Source organism: Notolabrus celidotus, chromosome 15 (assembly GCF_009762535.1).
Source record: "Notolabrus celidotus isolate fNotCel1 chromosome 15, fNotCel1.pri, whole genome shotgun sequence".
NCBI lineage: Eukaryota > Metazoa > Chordata > Actinopteri > Labriformes > Labridae > Notolabrus > Notolabrus celidotus.
The window spans coordinates 14694046-14714661 of NC_048286.1; the positions used below are offsets into that span (position 1 = coordinate 14694046).

General features: G+C 39.0%; 1 protein-coding gene across 1 annotated transcript; it reads left to right on the plus strand.

Annotated features, from left to right (window-relative positions):
• The first annotated feature begins 1259 nt into the window (after nt 1–1259).
• On the plus strand, nt 1260–20470 carry LOC117826369 (coiled-coil domain-containing protein 178). Its single transcript, XM_034702371.1, has 20 exons — nt 1260–1444; nt 1721–1825; nt 4342–4478; nt 4575–4621; nt 4720–4799; nt 5189–5395; nt 5509–5729; nt 6648–6790; nt 8085–8238; nt 8342–8437; nt 8662–8798; nt 8917–9100; nt 9216–9278; nt 9624–9752; nt 10511–10624; nt 10797–10942; nt 11200–11359; nt 14292–14441; nt 17292–17426; nt 19760–20470. The coding sequence occupies exons 2-20, from the start codon at nt 1768–1770 to the stop codon at nt 19883–19885; spliced, it is 2487 nt and encodes an 828-aa protein (XP_034558262.1). The 5' UTR covers nt 1260–1444; nt 1721–1767; the 3' UTR covers nt 19886–20470.
• The last annotated feature ends 146 nt before the right edge of the window (nt 20471–20616 follow it).

Genomic DNA, 20616 nt, shown 5'->3' on the forward strand with positions numbered 1-20616 from the left:
GCAGGAGATATTGAAATAATGAAACGGCTCTAGTATCACTGTCAAACCTTGTTGTGTGTGTTCAATCTTCACACACGACCCACTATCTAACTGCTATTGACTAATATGATTAAGACATAAAAAGTGCAATAAATCCATATCACTTTACCTCATCTTCTTGATTACCTTCTATTCTTATACTGTTTACCTTAATAACATGTCTCCAATTCTCTAACTTAGTGAGTAGACAACACTACTTGATCAGTGGCGGTTCTGGGGAGGGGCCAACAGGGGCCGGTGCCCCTTTAAAACTGAACCAGGACTACCCCTGTGGCCTCCCCTCCACACCAAACAAACATTATACTATAAAAAAAAGCTTTGGTATTGCACCGATGTTACAGGCGGAACACATACATGTGGCACTTGGTTCTAGTCCCTTAGAGCGCTAAAGGCTGATTTATACGTATGCGTTGAATCAACGGCGTACCCTACGCCGGGGGTCCGCGTAGCTCCCGTACCTACGCTGAGACCTACGCACGTAGATGACGTGCACCTCTTCCAAAATGTAACTCCCCGTAGAGCCTACGCGGACCGCAAGCTCTGTGATTGGTCCGCTTGGCGGCTATGTCTTTCCCGCATTTACAGCACTTCCGGGATCCCGGACATCGGCCGCACATCGGCCATGTATCTCATCTCCTCCTCTCTATTCTTCATGTAATCATGTCTGTATGATAAACAGCAACATGTGTCAGCTGTAGATTAAAATAACATGCTCTGAATCTCTGTGGAAAAGTAAACAGAGATCGTAGCAGGGCCGGAAGCAGGCGACTGGCTATCAGAGAGAGCACACTGCCCTCAAGCGTTTCGGCGGAGAATTGCTGCGTGACACAGACACACCGACGCACAAGTATGTGGTGCTCATGTCCGCGTCAGCCCCTGCTGCGTAGGGGAGACGCTGAGGTATAAATCAGCCTTAAGGGACTCATGCTGAGTGTAAACAGCCAAACAGCTGCTCTCAGACTGCATTTTGATATTTGTACACAGTAGTATATATGTCTAGTATAAAGGGATGCACTGATGTTTTGCCAGTTTATTCTCAGCCGGTCCTCCCCCTTCTCAGTCTCTTTTGTCAGGGTTCAATGTGTCCCTCTGACAACACCCTTTGCCCCAACCTGGCCCCCAAGTAAAATTGGTCTAGAACCGCCACTGTACTTGATGTTGCTGAACGATTGCAGCTCTTGAATGTAGCTCACCCTCTCCGCGCGCAGCCCCTTGTTGCTTAGCAACCTCAGCATAAGATTGACAGTTGCAACTTCAGTTTTGAACGGTTTTTACTCATTTGTGGAAAACTTTAAAGAGAGGCTTTTTTTTTTACAGGACAGCCGCAGCGTGCCTCAGAAGAAGAACAACGACAAACTGCAACAAAAGCAAAGGATAGCTGGCAGACATTGTTGTGTTAATACAAGTAAGTTGATTCCCTTTCACTTTCCGCCACACAAAGGTCCCCCACCTGCTCATTGCTAAATCATAAGCTCAGGTAATTAACCGTTAACTTAACCTAAGCTAAGGGGGACACATCCGGAGATGAGTAAGGGGATCAGCTGCAACTTCAGCTAATGTTAAAGAACTTTGTCTGAAAGATGAACCACAGGTTTCAAAAACTGTAATATCTGGCGTCAATGTGTAAATAAAAGAGAGAATTAACGCTTTGAAAATGTCTCAAAATAACATTTCATGTCAGTTTCCGCAGATTGAACAGGTGTTTTTAATTTTGGAGAAGTTTCAGTGATGCCGGACGTGGAACCGCTCAAATCCCCATCAAGGGAAGGACGACCAAGTCAGCAAGGTGAGAGGAGTTCAACCTGTCGACTTAGTTTTGTTAAAAAAGAAAAACATATATAAACTGACTTGTTTAAAGGTACTATGAGGAGTTTTTAACTGGTTAAGAAACAGATTGAAACTGATACTGATGCCTCTTTATGACCCTCAAAAGCAAACAAGACCATCTAAAGCAACAACACTGATACCTTCTCTGTTGTCATTGTAATGCTTGAAACTGCTCTGAGGGGGTAGGTGTCAAAACAGATGATTGACATCTCGCTTTAGAAACACCCTCTTGTTTGCTGTTTTCATTGCAAATAATCACATTGTGCGATAAATCTAAATGTTCAAAGACAACAGGATGAGGTTATTGTCTGAAGACACTTATTTTGCATGTACAGGACAAGAGATAAGAGGTATCACTTTGTCCACAAGGGGGCGCCAGAATCGATACAAGCTAAAAGTTCCTCACAGCAGCTTTAACTAATGCCTTTACTGTGTGACACATTGATGCATTGTCTCTCTGAATGTATACGTTGATGCAATTAACGTTACAGTGATAAGATAAGATAAGACAAGATAAACTTTATTGTCCCCGGGGGGGAATTTGTCGTGGACATAATAGCAGTGCTGCTCACAATCAATACATTCATTCATCATACCAATATACAATAACATGCCCAAAGATAAAAAACCATGTCACTGTGGCATACCAATGAAACAACAAATACCAATAATATAATACATACCAATAAGATACCAGTGTGGCAGTAAAAAGCAACATCATATTAACATTAGTGCAGAGTAAGTGAACCCTCATACTCATACAAGAGCATTAGTGCAGATTGTTTGTTGAGTAGATAGATGGAAGTAGGGAGGAAGGAGAGCTTGAAGCACTCGCTCTGATTGGGGATGGTGCTTTAGTTGTGTGTTATCAATAATGTAGTTAATCCAATTGTCAAGTCAAGCTTTATTTATAAAGCAAATTTAAAAACAACCTCAGTTGACCAAAGGACTGCACAGTTATTAAGATACAATATAATCATACACAAATATGGAAATACATAAAAACAATAAAATAACAGTAATTGTAATACTAAGTTACAACAGATTGGCACACAGTAGATACATAGAAATAAAATATAGGCAAACAAGTGTGGTCAGTGATGGTTCAGTTGTGTACACTGCTTTATTTAAGTCAAGTCTGAACATTAACATCACAAATGCATGCCTGCTCTCAGGTATGAGAGAGCTGACCAAACAGAGTCCTGCCATAAGACTGAAATCTATCGTCCAGTCAGTGCTCTAGCTGAGCCCTTCTTCAGAAATTACAATAAAGTATGGAATAACTGTGAAATTGTTAAATGATAGACACATTCAACTATCTAGTATCACTGGTGAAGAAGCAGGTGGAAATGATTGGCTCTCAGTCTCACATGGGCCCACTCTGTGGCAATAATACACCCTGCCATTATGATTTAGAGCTTATTCAGCCCACTGATGACATATTGCCTTACCACCTTCTTACCCCACTTGGTTCTTTCACTGTGTATTATTCATCTAAACTGCTCAGCAACAGATGGCTTATATTTCGGGTCTCCCTGCAGTTTTTCCCTCAACAGTTCTTGTGCTGGTCTGAGTCAGCTCAGTAGCAAGACATTCTACTGACTAATCAAGCATCATGATAGGATAACTGTTATTACAGGTGGCAAAGGTTGTACAGTCTGAGGTAAAGTAACTACTTTTTACCTCTTAGAGTTCCCCTTTCTCTACAGGGACCTATCAACCACCCCAGACATGTCATGCTGTACTTACAAGTAACATTTAGTAGTTTTAGTTAAATATGTATTGGACTACATGACAAAAATCTACATTCTGCGTTTCAATTTCAAGTATTGGATCAAAACATGTAGTCACTCAGGCATTGAATACAAAATTGTATTTTTAATAGCACTCACATGCCGTATATTAATGTCACATATTGGACAGAGAAGTTTTAACCACTAACATTAATTTGATCTTTAATATTTTTACATTTTAAATGACCAGGGAAGGTTGACATATAAATAAGCATGACTTTGTACCACAACAAAGACTCTAATTTATAACATATTGCACAGACATTTATAGGATAGATTACAATCTGCACCACAGCTGTTTTTTACTCTTTTCGTCAGCCAGATGGCATCCTTTCACCACTAAGAATTGGGCCCTCAGGTTTTCTGGAGAATGAGTTGCCTCTGCTCTCTCACTGATGCTTTCAGTATATTGCAGAGCCCATGCAAGCAGAATCAAACAGAAAGTTAAGAATCACAAAGCATCTTTCATAGCCAAATAGATTGTTGAAATTACTTTTTTAAATAAGCCAAGTCGAAGGAGCGTTCCAACAAAAGTCTGTTGTATGCTGATTTATTTTTTATGGCGGGAAGCTTCATCAGTGGCTTATTTTTTTAAGGGCTCTTTTGCCATAAAGGAAAGGAAATCAAGAATTTGTTTTGCACTGGTACTCCAAAAGTTTGTTCTTGATTTGTGTTTCCTTAGACCAAGCAGATCTACAAGCTGTGTGCTCTGGTAGACGTCGCACTTGTGCTTTGCTCAACAGTCCCTCACCGTATGTCAACACTGTCATTTACCATATCCAGAAGTTAAAGATGACGATAGAAAATTCGTTCCAGCAGGTAAACAAATGTGATCAGACCCGTGAGAAAATGCAAGATAAATATAAAATAATAGTAAAATCAATCAAAATGTTATCTTCTTTTGTCTTGTACCAGTCTGGAAAAGATCATCCACAGATCGATCGGGACAGCAAAGCTTTAAGGTGAAGTCCTCTCTTGCTTTCTCTTCCAGGTTTCTTTAATCATGACCAGAAAAATGTAAGATATGACAGATATGTTCTAGTCTTTTTACATTTAACAGATTTCAATCCAGGGACTCAGACAACGATTCAGTGACATCTACCGAGTTGTTTGTTGAAGGCATCGCAATCAGTGCAAAAGGTGAACAGATTTTGATTAAACTGACATAAAACCATTTCCAGGGTATTTTGTCTAAATTTGTGTCTGCAGTAGCAAAGCAAACATACGGTCCCCGATGCAATTAGAGATTAAGAGTTGCAATTAAGTGGCTATGATGAACCTCCATGAAGTGGTTAGTCAATAATAGAGTGCCAGCTACTTGTTAACAGTCTCTACATGATAACTGCGTACTACTGGATATTCATGTCTGCCTATAACATACCAAGGATCCAAAGTAGGCTATTCTTCACTTTGGTATTGGTCAGACTTTGCTGAAATGGGTTTGCAAAAACTAGTTGACCTGTTAATTTTGTTTATGAAGGTAAAAGTTGAGACAGTGTGCCAACCATGTAAGTTTTTTAACCCTCTAGAAAGATGTCCATTATCACCACCACTATTGAAGAAAATAAATGATGTCCTTGGAGAGGTTGTGTATCTGACTGAGCAGCTGGAAGCTGATAGGCAGTATGCCGAGGAAGCTCTCCAAAAAGAGAAGAGGAGAAAATGCATTTTGGAGAACAAAGTGGACAGCATATCACTGTGGGAGCAACAAGAGCACTCTTTTTTAGTCAAAAAAGGTCAGTGCTAGAAATTAGTGTTGTTTTCCCTCACCATTGACATATTTTCCTTGCAAAATACTGTTAGACTGCTCTTGTTCAAAACAATGACAAAACTTTCTTTTTTCTTCCAGAGCATGAAGCTTGCAGTAAAGATATTACTGAACTAAAGTGTCAGCTAAAGGTAGAAAGAGAAAAACTTGTCCAAGCCCAGGAGAAACTGTCTCACATTGAGGTGTTGAACCAGCGCTTACACGAGGACATCAGCTTTGCCAAAAAACAAATTCCCATCGTGAAAGAAAACATCGAGCTGCAGAATGGCATCATAAATGAAATCAACACAGCACAAGCTGAGGTAACCTTGAATTTGATCAATTCTTGTTGAAAAGAGTATTCTGATGTTTTTATTTTCAATCCCAGACAGGCTGGAGATGTGTATTTGCAAAGGATAGAGGTAATAGCTCTATCTTCTGTGGTTGATGAAGAATTATTCTGACATTTTGCAGAATTATTTATCATTATTATGCCAAGTTTGTTGTAAACACAGTCCAGTTGTGTCGGAATGAAACATTTTGTTGATAGGCTTTGTACTTTTCCCGCTGGACTCCGGGAAGAGCTCACTAAACCACATTCCTGTACATTGTATACATCAACATGTCACCTCAATGAAATAACACACTTGTTCTATCTCTCCTGCTGTCTTGCTCTTTTCTAACTCTGTTTTAATCCATAAATAGTATGGCACCAGGGATTACAGTGTTTGTTGGTCTGTTGGTTCAGTGTTTATCCAGCACTTTGGTCCAGAGTGAAATCATTTTAACAATTGACTGGATTGCCATGAAATTTGGTTAGACATTCAAAGTCCCCAGACGATGAATCCTAATAACTTTTTTTTATAAATCCCTCACTTTTCATTTAGCCTTTCTCCCAATTAATTTATTTTGTCCGAGACCAAATGTACTAATGTCTTCATGCAAATACTGCATGACAGTGTGCAAGTACAGTAAACAGTGATGGGTGAGAGACAGGGGTCACAAGCAACAGGTGAGCTTTGATTCTAAATCCAGCTGAAGGGTTGCTAAAAGAAACACCAGACTTTGTTAGCCATGGAAAAACCTTTGTAGTGTGTCTGTTTCTTTAGGTATTGAATTCAGAATACCTCCACTGACAGAGTATAATTTGACATCAGAGTCTTATATCAGTTTCAGGACGTTTATGGAATTGACCTCAAATAACATCTGATTAAATCTATTTCTTCCCCTTCTTTTATAAGGCTGATGACGTGTTGTCAAAAACACAGACTGAACTCATGCAGGTAAAGGAGGAGTTAAAAAAGATGCAGCTGGAATCCGACACAGAAAAGAAATCAATGGCTCATGTGCTGTTGTCAAAGAAGAATCAGCTGGCCAATAAATTGTGGGTATCTATCAGATCTGCTGTGAAAACAAATGACTTCAGCATTGTGGGAGGACAGCAGATACAGGAGACATCTAGCTTAACTGGCGTTTAACAGTTATGGCTTCTGTTCTTCAGGCATCTGCCTCTACTGTCCTCATTAATGTCCTTTATTCTTTTGGACTTTTTAACGCATGTCCTCTGTGATTTTGTTCAGTTATGTTAAAGGAACACTACTCTAGAAGAAATTACAGGATTTGCATAAAGTATCTTCCCTCATGCAAAATGTGTCTGAAAAACCGCACCGTCTTTCAGCATTTTATGTTAAAGTCTTTTGTTAAGTATTTTGTAGGGATAGACCGATTATCGGCGCCAATATTCTGCATTTTGATGCATATCGGCATCAGCCTTCTTTAAAAATCTGAGGGCCGATAACAGATCAATTTAAAACTGGGTTATTTTGGCTCAAAATTCACTATATCACGTGAAATGACACTGTCTGCAGAAACCGTAGCCTAGCTTGTGTTCCATTTCTCCCTGCAGTTTCTCATCACAGGGGACGAGCTGAGCAGCATCTGTTGTGGCCCCTACAATTACTTGTGATTTAAAACTCATACAAACCCACTTCAAAAAAACTGAAATACCCCCATAAAACAAAGATAAGTGAAAGATTAACATTTCAGTTATATTGACATTTTATAAAACTTATTTACTGTAGAAAACTTAAGAGAGCTATTTATTTGTTTAAGTTTTCATTGAACTTTATAAGACATGCTGCTGAGCCTGGGAGCTCCCTGCACTTTTTGTTAGAATTTTAAAACAAAGATGTGTATTGTCTAAGATTAAAAAAAAAACCTTTAACATGTTGCAAATCTGAAAAGCTGTTTAATAAACATATGCTTAAAGGCATTTAAACAAAGTTAAGTGTTGGAGTTTTTATTATTCATAATTTTGAAGCCAATAATTTCCCTTTTACTGCAAATGACTATCGGCTCCAAATATCGGTTATCGGCCTCCTTGACTACAATTATCGGTATCGGCTCAAAAAAAACCATATCGGTCTATCTCTAGTATTTTGTATTTAGTATCTTACCATAGAACATACTTGATGTGTTGTTTTCAATTGTAGCTTTACAGTTACCATTGTATGTTGCAGTATTTCTTGATTTTCAAGAGCATCATGTTTAAATACAACATATTATGACAGTATTATGTTTTTAACTATCCTCCAATTTCATCACCCTCAATGAGTGCTTGATTTCAGGAAACAACTTCAATCCACCACCTTCATAACGATCTCTGTTTTACTCTTTAGGGCAGAGTTAAACTCATTGAAGCTGGAGCAAAAAGGTCTAAATGCTGAAATAGCAAATGCTGAAAAGGTGGTCGCTCTTACAAAGGATAAGTGTGCAATCGTAACACAGCGTATTCCTGAAATGATGGCGCTGGAGCAAACTGAGAAAGACCGGGTAACTGATGTTCTCCATGTTTAAATTTTCAAAGTATAAAAATGTATTTCCTTCGTCAGTTTGGTAAAGTGTTCAATTTAACCTTTTTTCCTCTCTTGAACAGATTCAGGAATTGAAATTTCAAACTGAGGAAGAAATGCTAAGGAATAAGAAATTAAAAGAGAAACTAATTTCACAGCAGGAACTCATTGAGAAAACAGTTTGTATTATCACAGTATTTTTGCCTTTATAATGTTGCTGCTGCTTTGGCTACTTATGTGTGTCTTGATAGTTCATTGGGTAGTGCACGGCTCATAACTGCCAGACTATGATTTGACTCTCACTGAAGCTATGCATGCTAATAATGTTTGAATTCATGTCTCCGTAAGGTGTTTTGCATGTGCATCCACGCAGTTGCAACACTATATGTTATGTTATCCACAGAGACTCAGTGGGGAAGCAGAGGTTTCTTGCATAGAAGAGCAGCTCCATTCAAAACGTAATGCCTGCTCAGCTCTTCTTAAAGAAAACTTGGGGGTTGAACAGGATGTAAAAGACTACAAAAGAAAAATTTCAGACAGGTACCGTGTCAAAAAGAAGCTAAAGCACATCAAATATCCTGTATTTGGTATTACTATATAGAAGTATGCCACTCGTGTGTTTACCATCATTTCTTTGTGCATGGTTTTCTTTTCTCAGTGAGAGAGCTGTGAGGCAGATGCGTGAGGAGAGAAAACAGATGCTCCAGAAAATCATTGACAATGACGAGCAGTGGGAAAAGGCCAAGGAGGAAGTGACCCAAGTTGTAGCCCAGCACAGTGTCACACAGACTAAACTGGAAGAACAGGAGCAGCTCACCTTCATGGAAGAACAGAGGGCCAGGGTCAGTGACGACATATGTGCATGTTCTATACTGCATGGGTCACAGTTTGTAAGGAAAAAGTGTGATGCCTGATGCTTCCTCCTGTGTGATTTGGTTGTTGTTCTATGCTTTGCAGAAGGAGATTGAAAACCTGGGGAAAAATCTGACAGGTCAAATGACTACCCTGGAGCTACTGAAGGTAAATTCATGAGAAGACTTGGGGTCTTTTCTCTGACTGAGTACATTTCAGTCAGAATGATAGAAACATGAGATCAACAAAGACAGTTAAACTTAACAGACTGGGATTTTTTTCTGAATTATAAATTAATATAGTAATGCTTACATGATGAAGAGGTAAAGTTTCTCTAGGCCCTGACTAAATAAGATTTAAACATTAAATGTTTCATAAAGTTAGTTTTAAATGCACGGCTGTATTTAATTTAACTTATTTTCCAACTCCAGTGATATAAACTGACATTGTTTTAATCCCTGCCCATGTTGTAAGGACAGAAATGATTTTGGTCTTTCTTTCTTTTGGCATCAGGCTCAGTGTGCAAACTTAAATGAAGAGTTGTATCAACACCAAAGGAGCTCAGCACTGACAAACCAAAAACTTCAGAAAGAATGTGACGATGCAACCACAGCGAGAAAGACTCTGGAGACAAAGGTCGAGGTACTGGAAATTTTAGTAATGATTAGGAATGCACTGATGCATCAGTTTAACATTGGTATCAGACGATATTTGCCCTGTTGACTGATATCGGTGCATCGCAATAATGAGCCATGCTCCTATGTCAGTAGCCGATTTTGGTGTACAGGTCTACTAATCAAAGTAGAATACAATGGAAAGTTCAATATTTTATGACCTACAGCTCAAAGAAATGTAAAAATACATATCTCAAAATATTAGAATATTTCATTTTAGCAAACAAAATAATACCATGTAACTGTCAGACTTACACACAACCACAATCATGGGCAAGACAGCTGACTTGACAGTTGTCCAGAAGACAATCCCCACCGCCCTAAACAAGGAGGGTAAGGCTATTGCTGAAAAAGCTGACTGTTCACAGTGTGCTTTATCAAAGCATTTTTATGGAAAGTTGACTGGAAGGAAAAAGTGTGGTAGGAAAAGGTGCACAAGCAACAAGGATGACCGCAGCCTCTAGAGGATTGTCAAAAAAACTTGATTCACTTGATTTCACGAGGAGTGGACGGAGGCTAGTGTCAGTGCATCTGTCTTCAGGAAAGGGGCTACACTGTTACACTCCCAATTTCAAGCCATTCCTGAACCAGAGACAACATCAGAAGCTTATTACCCGGACTGAGGAGAAAAGAACTGTCCCTGATTTTCACAACCCATCCGTCCCTAGAAATTATATGTTGGACAATTTCAAGTAGCATATTTGACTGAAACTTTTGTTTGTGTAGAAAATCAAGCAGCTGACAGAAAACCATGAAAGGACTGAGTGTGAACACAGGAACACATTAGTCAATCTTGACAAGGAGAAGAAACTGAAATGTGACCAACTAAAAGCTGCTCAGGTAAGAAGAGAAACCTAAGGGTTTACTGAAGTGACTTTACCTATAAACGAGAACCGTTGTTTAGTCCAGTTTGCTTTGTTTAAAGCTCATCATTGATATAATGATCTCAATTTGGCAGCAACTTTTCGTTTTAACATATTTGTTCTACATAAATGCAACTATTTCTCCACAGGATTTACAAACTGCTACAGTAAAGAGATATGATTACACCATCAACAGGATCAGTGACCTCACAAAAATGTGTGAAGAGCACCAAGATGCTTCAGATGAAATGGAAAAAATAGTTGAAAGTATGACGGAAGAAATAGAAGAACTTCAGTAAGTTGGCCATAGATTTGAAACACTCAACATAACAGTTAATGCTGTAAAAGTACTGTATTTATGAAGTTAATCAAAAATACTCAACATTTGAATTCCTTTAATTATGTGTAGTAATAATAACAATAATCAAAATAATGTCTTGGTTTAAGTATACCTTTGTATCAACTGTCCCACTTTTGTAGTAATCATCTATTTATGATATCCAAAAACAATTTTAGAAAATGAGTGTTGTTGTGTTTGATTCCTCCCTCCAGAAGTGTTTTTGATGCGGTGGAATTCAGAAACAAATCAGCTGCTCTCATAACGAGCACTTTGCAGTCTGATATTAATAACTGCCAACAACAAACACAGCGATTCAGGCAGAGACACACCGCTCACATTACAAGAAGAAAACAAGAAATGGAAGACGCCAAGGTAACACAATGTTATTCAGTGTAACCCCCTGTAAATACATGACTTTTTGTTGTGTCAAGTAATGTGAGACAAGCTGGGAAAAAAAAACATCTCATTGTTTATTTGTTTGTGGATTAGTGTCAGCACATTGCTTGTCACAATACTTCCCTTAAGATGCAGAGAAAAGAGCTGCGTGCAATTAAAATTACAAGCCATGGTCAATCTTGTTTAAGTGCTTTTCCCACAAATGACAACTCACTGTTGTTGTAGTCTTTTTGTCTGGACAAGTTTGATGATGCATGTCATTGTGAGATTCAGTGCACATTCTGTTACCTGTAGGCCAACATTTAACATAGCAATTTCACTATAAGCACACAGTTTAGAATACCAAATGAGCATTGAATGTGTGGAGTTTTTGTAACAATGTCAGAAATAGTCTCTTGTAGAAACACGAGCATACTGTGCACAAAATGGCATGTATTTGAACTCTCTTTTGTGAGAGAAACCCCTATTTATTGTAAGGTTTTCATCTGCAGGATTATCAGCCCCAGCCAGAGCCTCTTTGCTGATGGGGGTTTCACATGGCTTATCTAATGTGAAATCGCCATGTGGTATATAGTTTCATTAAACGGTGATCAAGAATGCATTAGTTCAAAACAAGAAAAGGCAATGGAGCTTAAGCCGCCATGCATCCAAGTGCAGCAACTTTAAAGAAGTTGTTGGCGTGAGACAATTTAAGAATTAGAAGTCTTCCTCATAGACACAACTCCCATTAGCCAGATAAAAGTTAGTCATGCAAAGAAGGGTTTAGTCTTTTCACTCGACGAAATAAGATGATATAACAACAATACTCCTCACCAAATAAAAAGATCACAGAGAGTGAAGCTGTAAGGAAATTGGTCACTTTAATCGTTGCAACCAATATAAGGCACACATAATGTCTGCATTAGCATAAGCACAGTGTGCACTCAGAACTCACAGTGCATGAAGCAGAATGGTTAGACACATCCAAATATTCTTATAGAGGAGATTTCTTCTAAAAATGCTGACCAAATACTCTCCTCTTATGAGCTCTTGTAAGTTTACAGCCCCTCTTTTATATTAGAGACTAATACAGGTCAATATAACTAAAAACCTGGTGAATCTGGCTGTATCCAATACAACCTATGAAGTATTATTATCAAATATACTAATACTGGGTGTATCAAGTTAAAATATTTCAACATGTTTCATCAGGTACTCTCTCTCCAACCCATACGTACCTGAAAAACTGTCTCATCTTCTATACATGCACATATTTTTTTATTTGATCAGGGCCTGTCGTATGGTGAGCACAAAGTAAACAATGCAAACTGCCGACGCTATCAGTTTCTTATGGGCAATGAAGTGTAATTTGTTCCATTTACACTTCACAACAGCATCAGATGGGCTTTGTCAGTGCTGCATGGAGTAATTAAACCTGAAATCAATAGCAGGCATTTGTCATGTTTACAGCCCCTCTTTCTGCTGGGTTAAACTCATCACTTTAGTGCTGTTCTGTTTTACTGCAGAGACACACTTCATTATGTCTGCAGGTAGAGTTGAGATATTCACCAGCCACATATCCCGCACTTGGGAAACATTGTTCACATGAAAAGAGGACATGCAGAGACACACATATTCAATTTGATTTATTGTCTTGATTCACCAGAAAACTGTCCAGTGTTGTATGTCTGCTATTCATGTTACCTTCATTTACAGCACTAATATAGAATGGGCATGGTGTACTGTACACACACATTGTACAGCAGAGATACAACTGATGAATTTTCTTAGTAGTAGTAGTAGTAGTAACCCTTCACTATAAAAATCTTTTGCTAGGTATCTCTATAAAGTAGATTTTGAGTCATGAAAACATTGATCTAATTGATCATTGGATATATATTTTACATCAGCTATTGCTCTTTTGCAAGTGTAGCTGTAGTCTAATGCAGGGGTACCCAAACTTTTCTGCCCGCGACCCCCCAGATACAGGTGCCAAAGACTCGTGACCCCGACTGTCCCTCAAAGTGATTTAATGTGGCTTCATTTAGCTGGTCTGCAGAAAATTAGCCTGCCTATATGAGCATGTGGCTGTGTTTCCTGTGCCGCTATGAATTAACCTACTGCTACTGATGCTTTTGATAATTAACTGTTCACTAACCCTAAACTTAGGAGTCATCTGGCAAAAAGAAAGGCAGAAAACTCATTACATTTTCTATTTTCAAGGTTTTATTTCAAGGTTAGCTACTATTCTTAGATATTTTTACTATAATGGGTAAAATGTACTATTTTAAGATAACTTACAAAAGAAAGCAAAACCTGGAAGACATCTCATGACCCCCCATTTGTGTCTCGCGACCCCCCAGGGGGTCCTGACCCACACTTTGGGAACCCCTGGTCTAATCCTAACATATTTGTAAAACAGCCATCATACTAATGCTGAGTGCTCTAACAGTAGCATAAACATTTAAGGAAGAGAGGTTTTTTATCAATGTAACTTAGGGTATACACAAATTAGTTACACCAGATAAAAGTGAATACGGAGCCAATACTGACCCTATTAATCTGATTGAGAATCAGCCATTAAAAGACTGATCTCCATCAAATATGGTTTGTTTCCATTGTTAGTTATATTGATTAAGTCACAGAAGGACACAGGCCTAAGTTAACTGGCAAAACAGTGAACACTGGCCTCATGTGACCCAACGTAAAGCAGTAATTATTCCAGTGATTTTTGCAAAATGCAATATCTTGAGTTTAATTAGGGGGGAAAGAGAAAACTAGTATACCTTGGCATATGCTCTGAGATGATGTTCAAGTTAAAATCATGTTACAATATTGGCCTGCTTCTCTTTTTTGTGGTTATTTAATAGTAACTGTTAACACGTTATTTTTCTCTCTTAAACCTTATGTTCTCTTAATGTGTACACAGGAAGCACTAAAAAATGCACTGAAGGAGAACAGACAGCTAGCAAGCGAGTATGAAGACCTAAGGAAGGTTCTTATGGAAGCTAAACAGGAAGCAGCGTCTGCACTCTCTGAGAAAAATCATGCACATAAGTCAGTTCATTACAACACACAGGTACAGTTTATATATATCTACACACTTGTATATGATCTTGTGTTATACATTACTTCCAATCACCCCTCTCTTTCTTTTTAATCTTGTTCTATGACTTTGATTTTTCCTCTGCTATCTAATGTTTTGTTTCCTCATGTTCTAACCCATGCAACTGAAAGCTCCTTATTGCATGGGCAGCCTGTTAAAGAAGGTTTTAGTTTTGCAACCAGTGAGGAGGTTACTGCAGCAATCTAATAATGATGAGATAACTTGAGTGGAGGAGGATGATGGATGTGACATAATGTAATGATAGCACTGTGGTTTTGCCACCAAAGGGAGTATAGAGAGAGGTTGATGGTACATGTAAATACTATACCTACTTTTCCTTGATTAGAGTTTTTGTAAGGTGGTCAGAGGTGACACATTTTATTATCAACCATGTCGTAAATGTGCCTCTGCTCATGGCAGCTCTCACAACATTCGTTAGGGATCATCAGAAAACACAGGTTAAGATCACACAAAAACAAATGTGCATTTGGTAACAAATCAACAGAGGTCTTGACTAGTTGAGGGAGACAACACAGCAGCATTTTAGTGTTTAATCTTTATAGTTTTTGACACCATTTAACCGGAATAGAATTACACATGACAAGCATAACACCAGGCAGAAGCCACACTGTTCCTGCAATAAGAAATACATATTATTTGTTCCAAAAATGACTAATACCTTTACTTGAGCAATTCCTCATCTAACTGCATGAATGTTATCAAGTGAAAAATGCATGCAAAAATAAAATCCTGTGGACAGGATTTTCCACGCTCATGATCAAAGCCTGATTTTCTTTTACTCCGGATTCAGCCTTCACCATTTTTGTTTGTTTCAACTCTACACTTCTATAACAGCAGCCTCTCGGCTAGTGTTTTATGCCTGAATTTAGTTTTTCTAACAAGCTTATGATCAAAAGTGTTTCTGAAATGAAGATTCAGGCCTTTCACATTTAATCTGATTTATACAGGAACATTCAAGCCCTCTTCTTTTGTGTTTTTAAATTCACAATTATCTTTATAACGCTTGCTTTTTATGTCCCAGTTGGTATAAATATTTTTCAATGTGATTGCTCTTAATTTATTTGTGGCTAGAGGCAACAAGGTAAATGCATTAAACATAGTCAGCATCATTGCAGAGATCACAACATTAGTGCATGGTTATGAGTTGCCTCACGTGGTTATATGTGTGTACAAGGCTCATAATCTCTTTTACTACATCAACTGAGGGACACGATTAGAGCTATCACTTAAGTATCCTTATATAGAAGTTTATACTTATAAAGCAGTATAATCTTGACACTAGGCATCTCCAACGCATAGTTCAAGCAACAAGTTTAGAAAGCGCTACTTATGATAAAACATATACACAAACTTAACAAAACACAACATATAAAGCCTTCAATATAAACTGGAATTGAGAAGTTTATTCTATATTGAACACATTTCCCTGCATCTTGCTGTTTCTTTAGAAAAATAGAACAAAGCATTTGTAAATTTGAGTTTTCCCAAACCATTGCAACCCATATCTGATAGTAAGATGTAAAGACAACCTCTAAAGCTGAAATGATTGACTCTCCACAATCTTTCACATTGAAATAGATATTGTCAATGTTGCTACTTTATCTTTAGTTAAGATTAAACAACTACATAAGTTAGAAATGAATTAAGTATCTGACCACCAATATTGAAATGACTTATATTTGATGCCTCAGTATGTATTATGCTATCATGTCATAATACCGGTGTGGAAATACTTTAAAAATGCTCACATTGCAGCTTCAACATACTTTTATTTCAGGTTTAAAAAAAAGTAATAAATGGTCAGCCAACTAGAAATGATGCTTATTTTGTTGTTTACAAAGGCTTCCTATTTAGAAGGAGAGAAAATATGTGTATGGATGAGTTCTGTATATTAATTGTTCAATCAACACTCAGTACTTGATATTAGTGAGGGTATTTTTAAGCTGATGCAGTATTGTCAAATGTTTAACATGAGGATGCTACTTCATCAAAATTCAACAAGTATAAATACATTAAAAAAAAGAACGTTCTCATTCATTAATGAAAAAAATATTAATTGGCAACTGAGTGCACTTGCCAGTATGTGCCTCTTGTAAAAGTCCTTTATGTTGTACTGTACATGAAAGCATTGCTTTGTTTATGTGGAGGCTTTCAGCTCTTAGTTTTAACAGGGTACACCATAAAGAGCATTCTTGTTATTGTCTTTCCTTCAGGAGCTGATGACTGAGCTAATTCGCTTTAGTTTTCAATGCACTGGGGAACACATTGCCAAGCAATGATAAGCTTTGTAGGAAGAGTAGAGAGATGGAGGGGGGAAGAAAAGCAATGGCATCTATCAGAATTTAAACCTCTTTGCTTGAAACTGTGTTCAAATAATAAAGCAAGCAGCATGTCTTTCCGAGAGACTAGGAATAATTTCTGGTTTCAGTGGGGGGTTCATGACTCTGTGTGTATGTGTAAAATATGTCTTGAGGGGATTGGTATAAAGTTAAACTGGGTGAAGTAGAAATATTTTACTCATCAGCTTTGCAGTCACAGAGTTTGCCTCGGCTAGAACAAAACTGCTGAAGCATTTAGAGAAAATTAACCCCCCATCCTGGCAGCCAGATGTGACTGGATTCTGATGAGTGCACACGAGTGGGCAGAGAAACCAAGAGACTGTGAAATTCCTGTCAGGCCCGTGTACTGCAGAATGGGCTATTGACTGCTTTCTCTATTCCCCTCCATCATTCTTCTTGAACACTGCCATTAATTTCCTCTCCTGCCTTACCAATTCCTTTTCTCTGCCTTCTCTCCCTCTAGCTCTCTTTGTTGCAGAAGAGGATGAACAAAGCTTTGGTGAAATACTCCAAACTACGCAGCCTCTACAGCCAGGCTGAACTGGACAGGTGCCAGGCTCTTTCTCAAGAGGTTGACCAGAAAATAAAAACAACCCAGGTATTTGTACAAAAAAATGTAAAACAAGCAGGGAACTTCAGAAATGGTCATATTCATTTAAATGGTAAATCCCTTTATTCAACTTTTATCCCAGTCTAGGTATTCTACCGGATGAAAGCGTATTCTTTTCCATACTACAGTAACTCCATGTTATGCTTGGCATTGTTTGAGCCTCATCCGGCTAGTCGGTTGCCTTGTGTCTTCTTTGCCAAGCAAGGGCAGCCAGGCAAACATCCACCAAGGCTTTGTGCCTCACTGCTATGGCGGAGTTAAAGACACCACTCTTACATTACAGTCTATACATTCACTCATCAGATCACAGACTCGTGTGATGGATGATGTGTCTGCTAGAGTGCCTATGCAGTGACTCCATGTCTGAGGCTAACTCTGCCTTTCTAGATAACTCTATACACAAAACACACTGTGCTTGCACACAATGCATTAACATTTTGAACCTGTTTAGCAGGGGCATGTGTGACTTTTACGGCTATTTCAGAGGAGGTATCAGTCACATGAAGGATATCTATGTTACAGACTCTTTTGTGAACACAGTAACCCACTCCGTCTTGCAGAAGAGTAGCAGCATGTCCTGCAAGGTTGAGAAGTAAGGATCTTCATTTAGAGGATAATCGGTGTCTAATCTGTGCTGTGATGTGAGATGAGGTCAAAGCGGACAGAGAGACAGTGATGAATCTTTATGAAATATCCTGTCCAGCATTACCACGGAGCCAGGTAGCATGAGACCATGTTAGAAACTACTCTCTCTATACATTACACTCCTTTTATATTTACTATTCATGTTTTGCAGTCATCTGTTTCTGCATAAAATATGTATTTTGATTTTTTTCGGGCTTATTTTTTGTCCATTTAAAATCGAATTCATCCTCGTCAAAAAATGTGTATCTAAGCAAAATACGCTCTGATTACATTAGAGATTTACTCGGGATTACCAATTGAAAATACTATTAAGTGGTTTCCTTCTCAGTTCCTCCTCCTCTGACTGCTGACATGTTTTTTGATGGGTCTGCTCCAGACATTACAGGGAGCAGCCATGTCTCACTGGCCCAGCCTGAAAAGGCCCCAGCAGATCACAGCTCAAGGCAGGGAGGAGTAGGGCACAGGGGGAGGAGCTATCAGAGAGCCGCAGAGTGTGAAGGACAAAAGAGCTGGTGTATTCAAGCGCACCACACCGTCACCCGTCACAGCTCAGTACAGGGTCCATCAGAGCAGGCAGCACTCACTTTAAACAGGCTCCTCGTGAACAGTCTAGCTCAGGGTCTCTCCTCCAAAACGTACACATGTAGAAAAACCTTTATGAAAAAAGACAAATCCCACAGGATGTTATGAACAGGAATAAACACAGAATCTATATGATTACATTAAAACTCACATGGGGTTATGATCCCCAAGTAATAACAGTGTGAAGATACCGATAGTGCATGTATTTCAGCAGTTAAGCAGTTAACACAGAAGTGCACAATTAGATGCACATGATAAACAGATTGTCAGAACTGTTTCAGCTTTGAAAGAAAGAACTGTAGACATCAAAAGGGATTACTGATACTGGTTGTAACTGGAGTTTTAGCAGGCTGAATCCAGACAAGGCCTATAGTAATCCATCATGTCCACTTAACCCCACAAGCAGAACATAAGAGAGGTCAGGTTAGCGCTTTCACGGCTATAGCGTGCTTGATTCAGAAGCAAAACGGCATCTTGCTCAAAGCTTGAGCTTGAGCGGGAGGTAGGCCGGGGAACCCTGGGGTGGGTGGTTGGGAGTGGGTGGTGATGGGAGTGGGAGTGGGGGGAGGCGGCTGTCATCCTGTTACACTCCTGCCAGAACTGGCAGTTCAGCTTTGTGTTCTGCAGTTTACACTAGGGATGGCATAATTGACAATGGCTAACAGCGGAGAGCAGTGCAGAGCCTTGTTGAATGGCCAGTAATGATTGGAGCAGACGCCCACTGCCCCAGTCCCGGGGGACAGTAATCCAAGATCCTGTTGCTGATATAATTGTTAGTCAGAGAATTTCTGCATGGCTAGGCCGGTTCAGATTCCCAAGCTGGTTGACAGTGCCAGGCAGTTTAATAGAAAAACTGGATGCTGAGGCTTTTAAAACAGAGGAGCACTGAACCTGGACGTGGTTCACCAGGAGCCTCTTGTTCTCCTTCCTCACAAAAATAAGAACAGGATGGTAACTTTACTCTCACAATTGCATATCCACCATTATCTGTATGTGTGTGTGTGTGATGCACAAGTTTGTATCATTGCCTTTGTGCATAAACAGCATTTTCTTAAGTTGCTGTTTAGTTTATTCTTTTTCCCTTATTCCAACAGGAAGGGCTGTTTGAAGATATTCAGCACATCTCTGCATTCCTGCAAACCTTGACAGATGACTCTACTACCACTGATGCCGGAATGAACAAACAAGCCCTTCCAGATGCGGCTGGATCGAATGAGTAGATGCCTTCAGTTCAAACAGCAGTGTAATTGGACATTCACCTGTACCAGACAACTTACTTACCCTAGCACGCTTCACTATCCCCCCCTCTTTACTTGCAGCAAATCCATAACAATGAAACAGGTGACTTTCATGCTGCTGTCAGGACTGATCTAATTTTAGCTGGGTGAATGATTGCAATTGGCTTTGCCTCATCAGATAATTAATCTATGTCACCATTAATTGGAAAAGAGAATAATTACAGGCAGTGTTGACAGAAATTCTACGCTTCTCATGATTCCAAGACCTAATTACAACTAGTGAAACTCTGTGACCTTTTCTTTCTTTCTTTATTAGGACCCCATTAACTAGTACTTAGTACACCTTGGCCACCTTGACCATACCCATGTGAAGACCACTGTCACATGAGCAAGACACAAGACCCTGTTTTTTGTTATCACACTCTGCACTACTTTCCTTTGCCTCACTCTCTGTGAGCTGTCTCCCTCAATCACTTTTCAATGTTCAATCTTAATTTTGTGGAAGTTTAGCATTTTCAATGAGCTGGAGATGAATGATTAATGAATAAATTTAAATGCTTCATTTTGTCCATGGATCATTAGTTAAGTCCTTTGTGGGAAGGACCTGAGAAAGGAGTGAAAATTATTGAGACATTAGCCTGAAGCAATCCAGGGGTAAATAGTGTGCACAAAAGGATGTTGTGTGTGCACTATCCACTGGCTTTCTAAAGAAG

Bases quoted from the DNA above. Each gene is read 5' to 3' on its own strand.
- LOC117826369 (XM_034702371.1), top strand. From the start codon at position 1,768: ATGCCGGACGTGGAACCGCTCAAATCCCCATCAAGGGAAGGACGACCA. The intron at 4,800-5,188 runs GTGAACAGATTT...TTAACCCTCTAG, and splicing joins CATCGCAATCAGTGCAAAAG to AAAGATGTCCATTATCACCA. The intron at 8,438-8,661 runs GTTTGTATTATC...TGTTATCCACAG, and splicing joins AGGAACTCATTGAGAAAACA to AGACTCAGTGGGGAAGCAGA.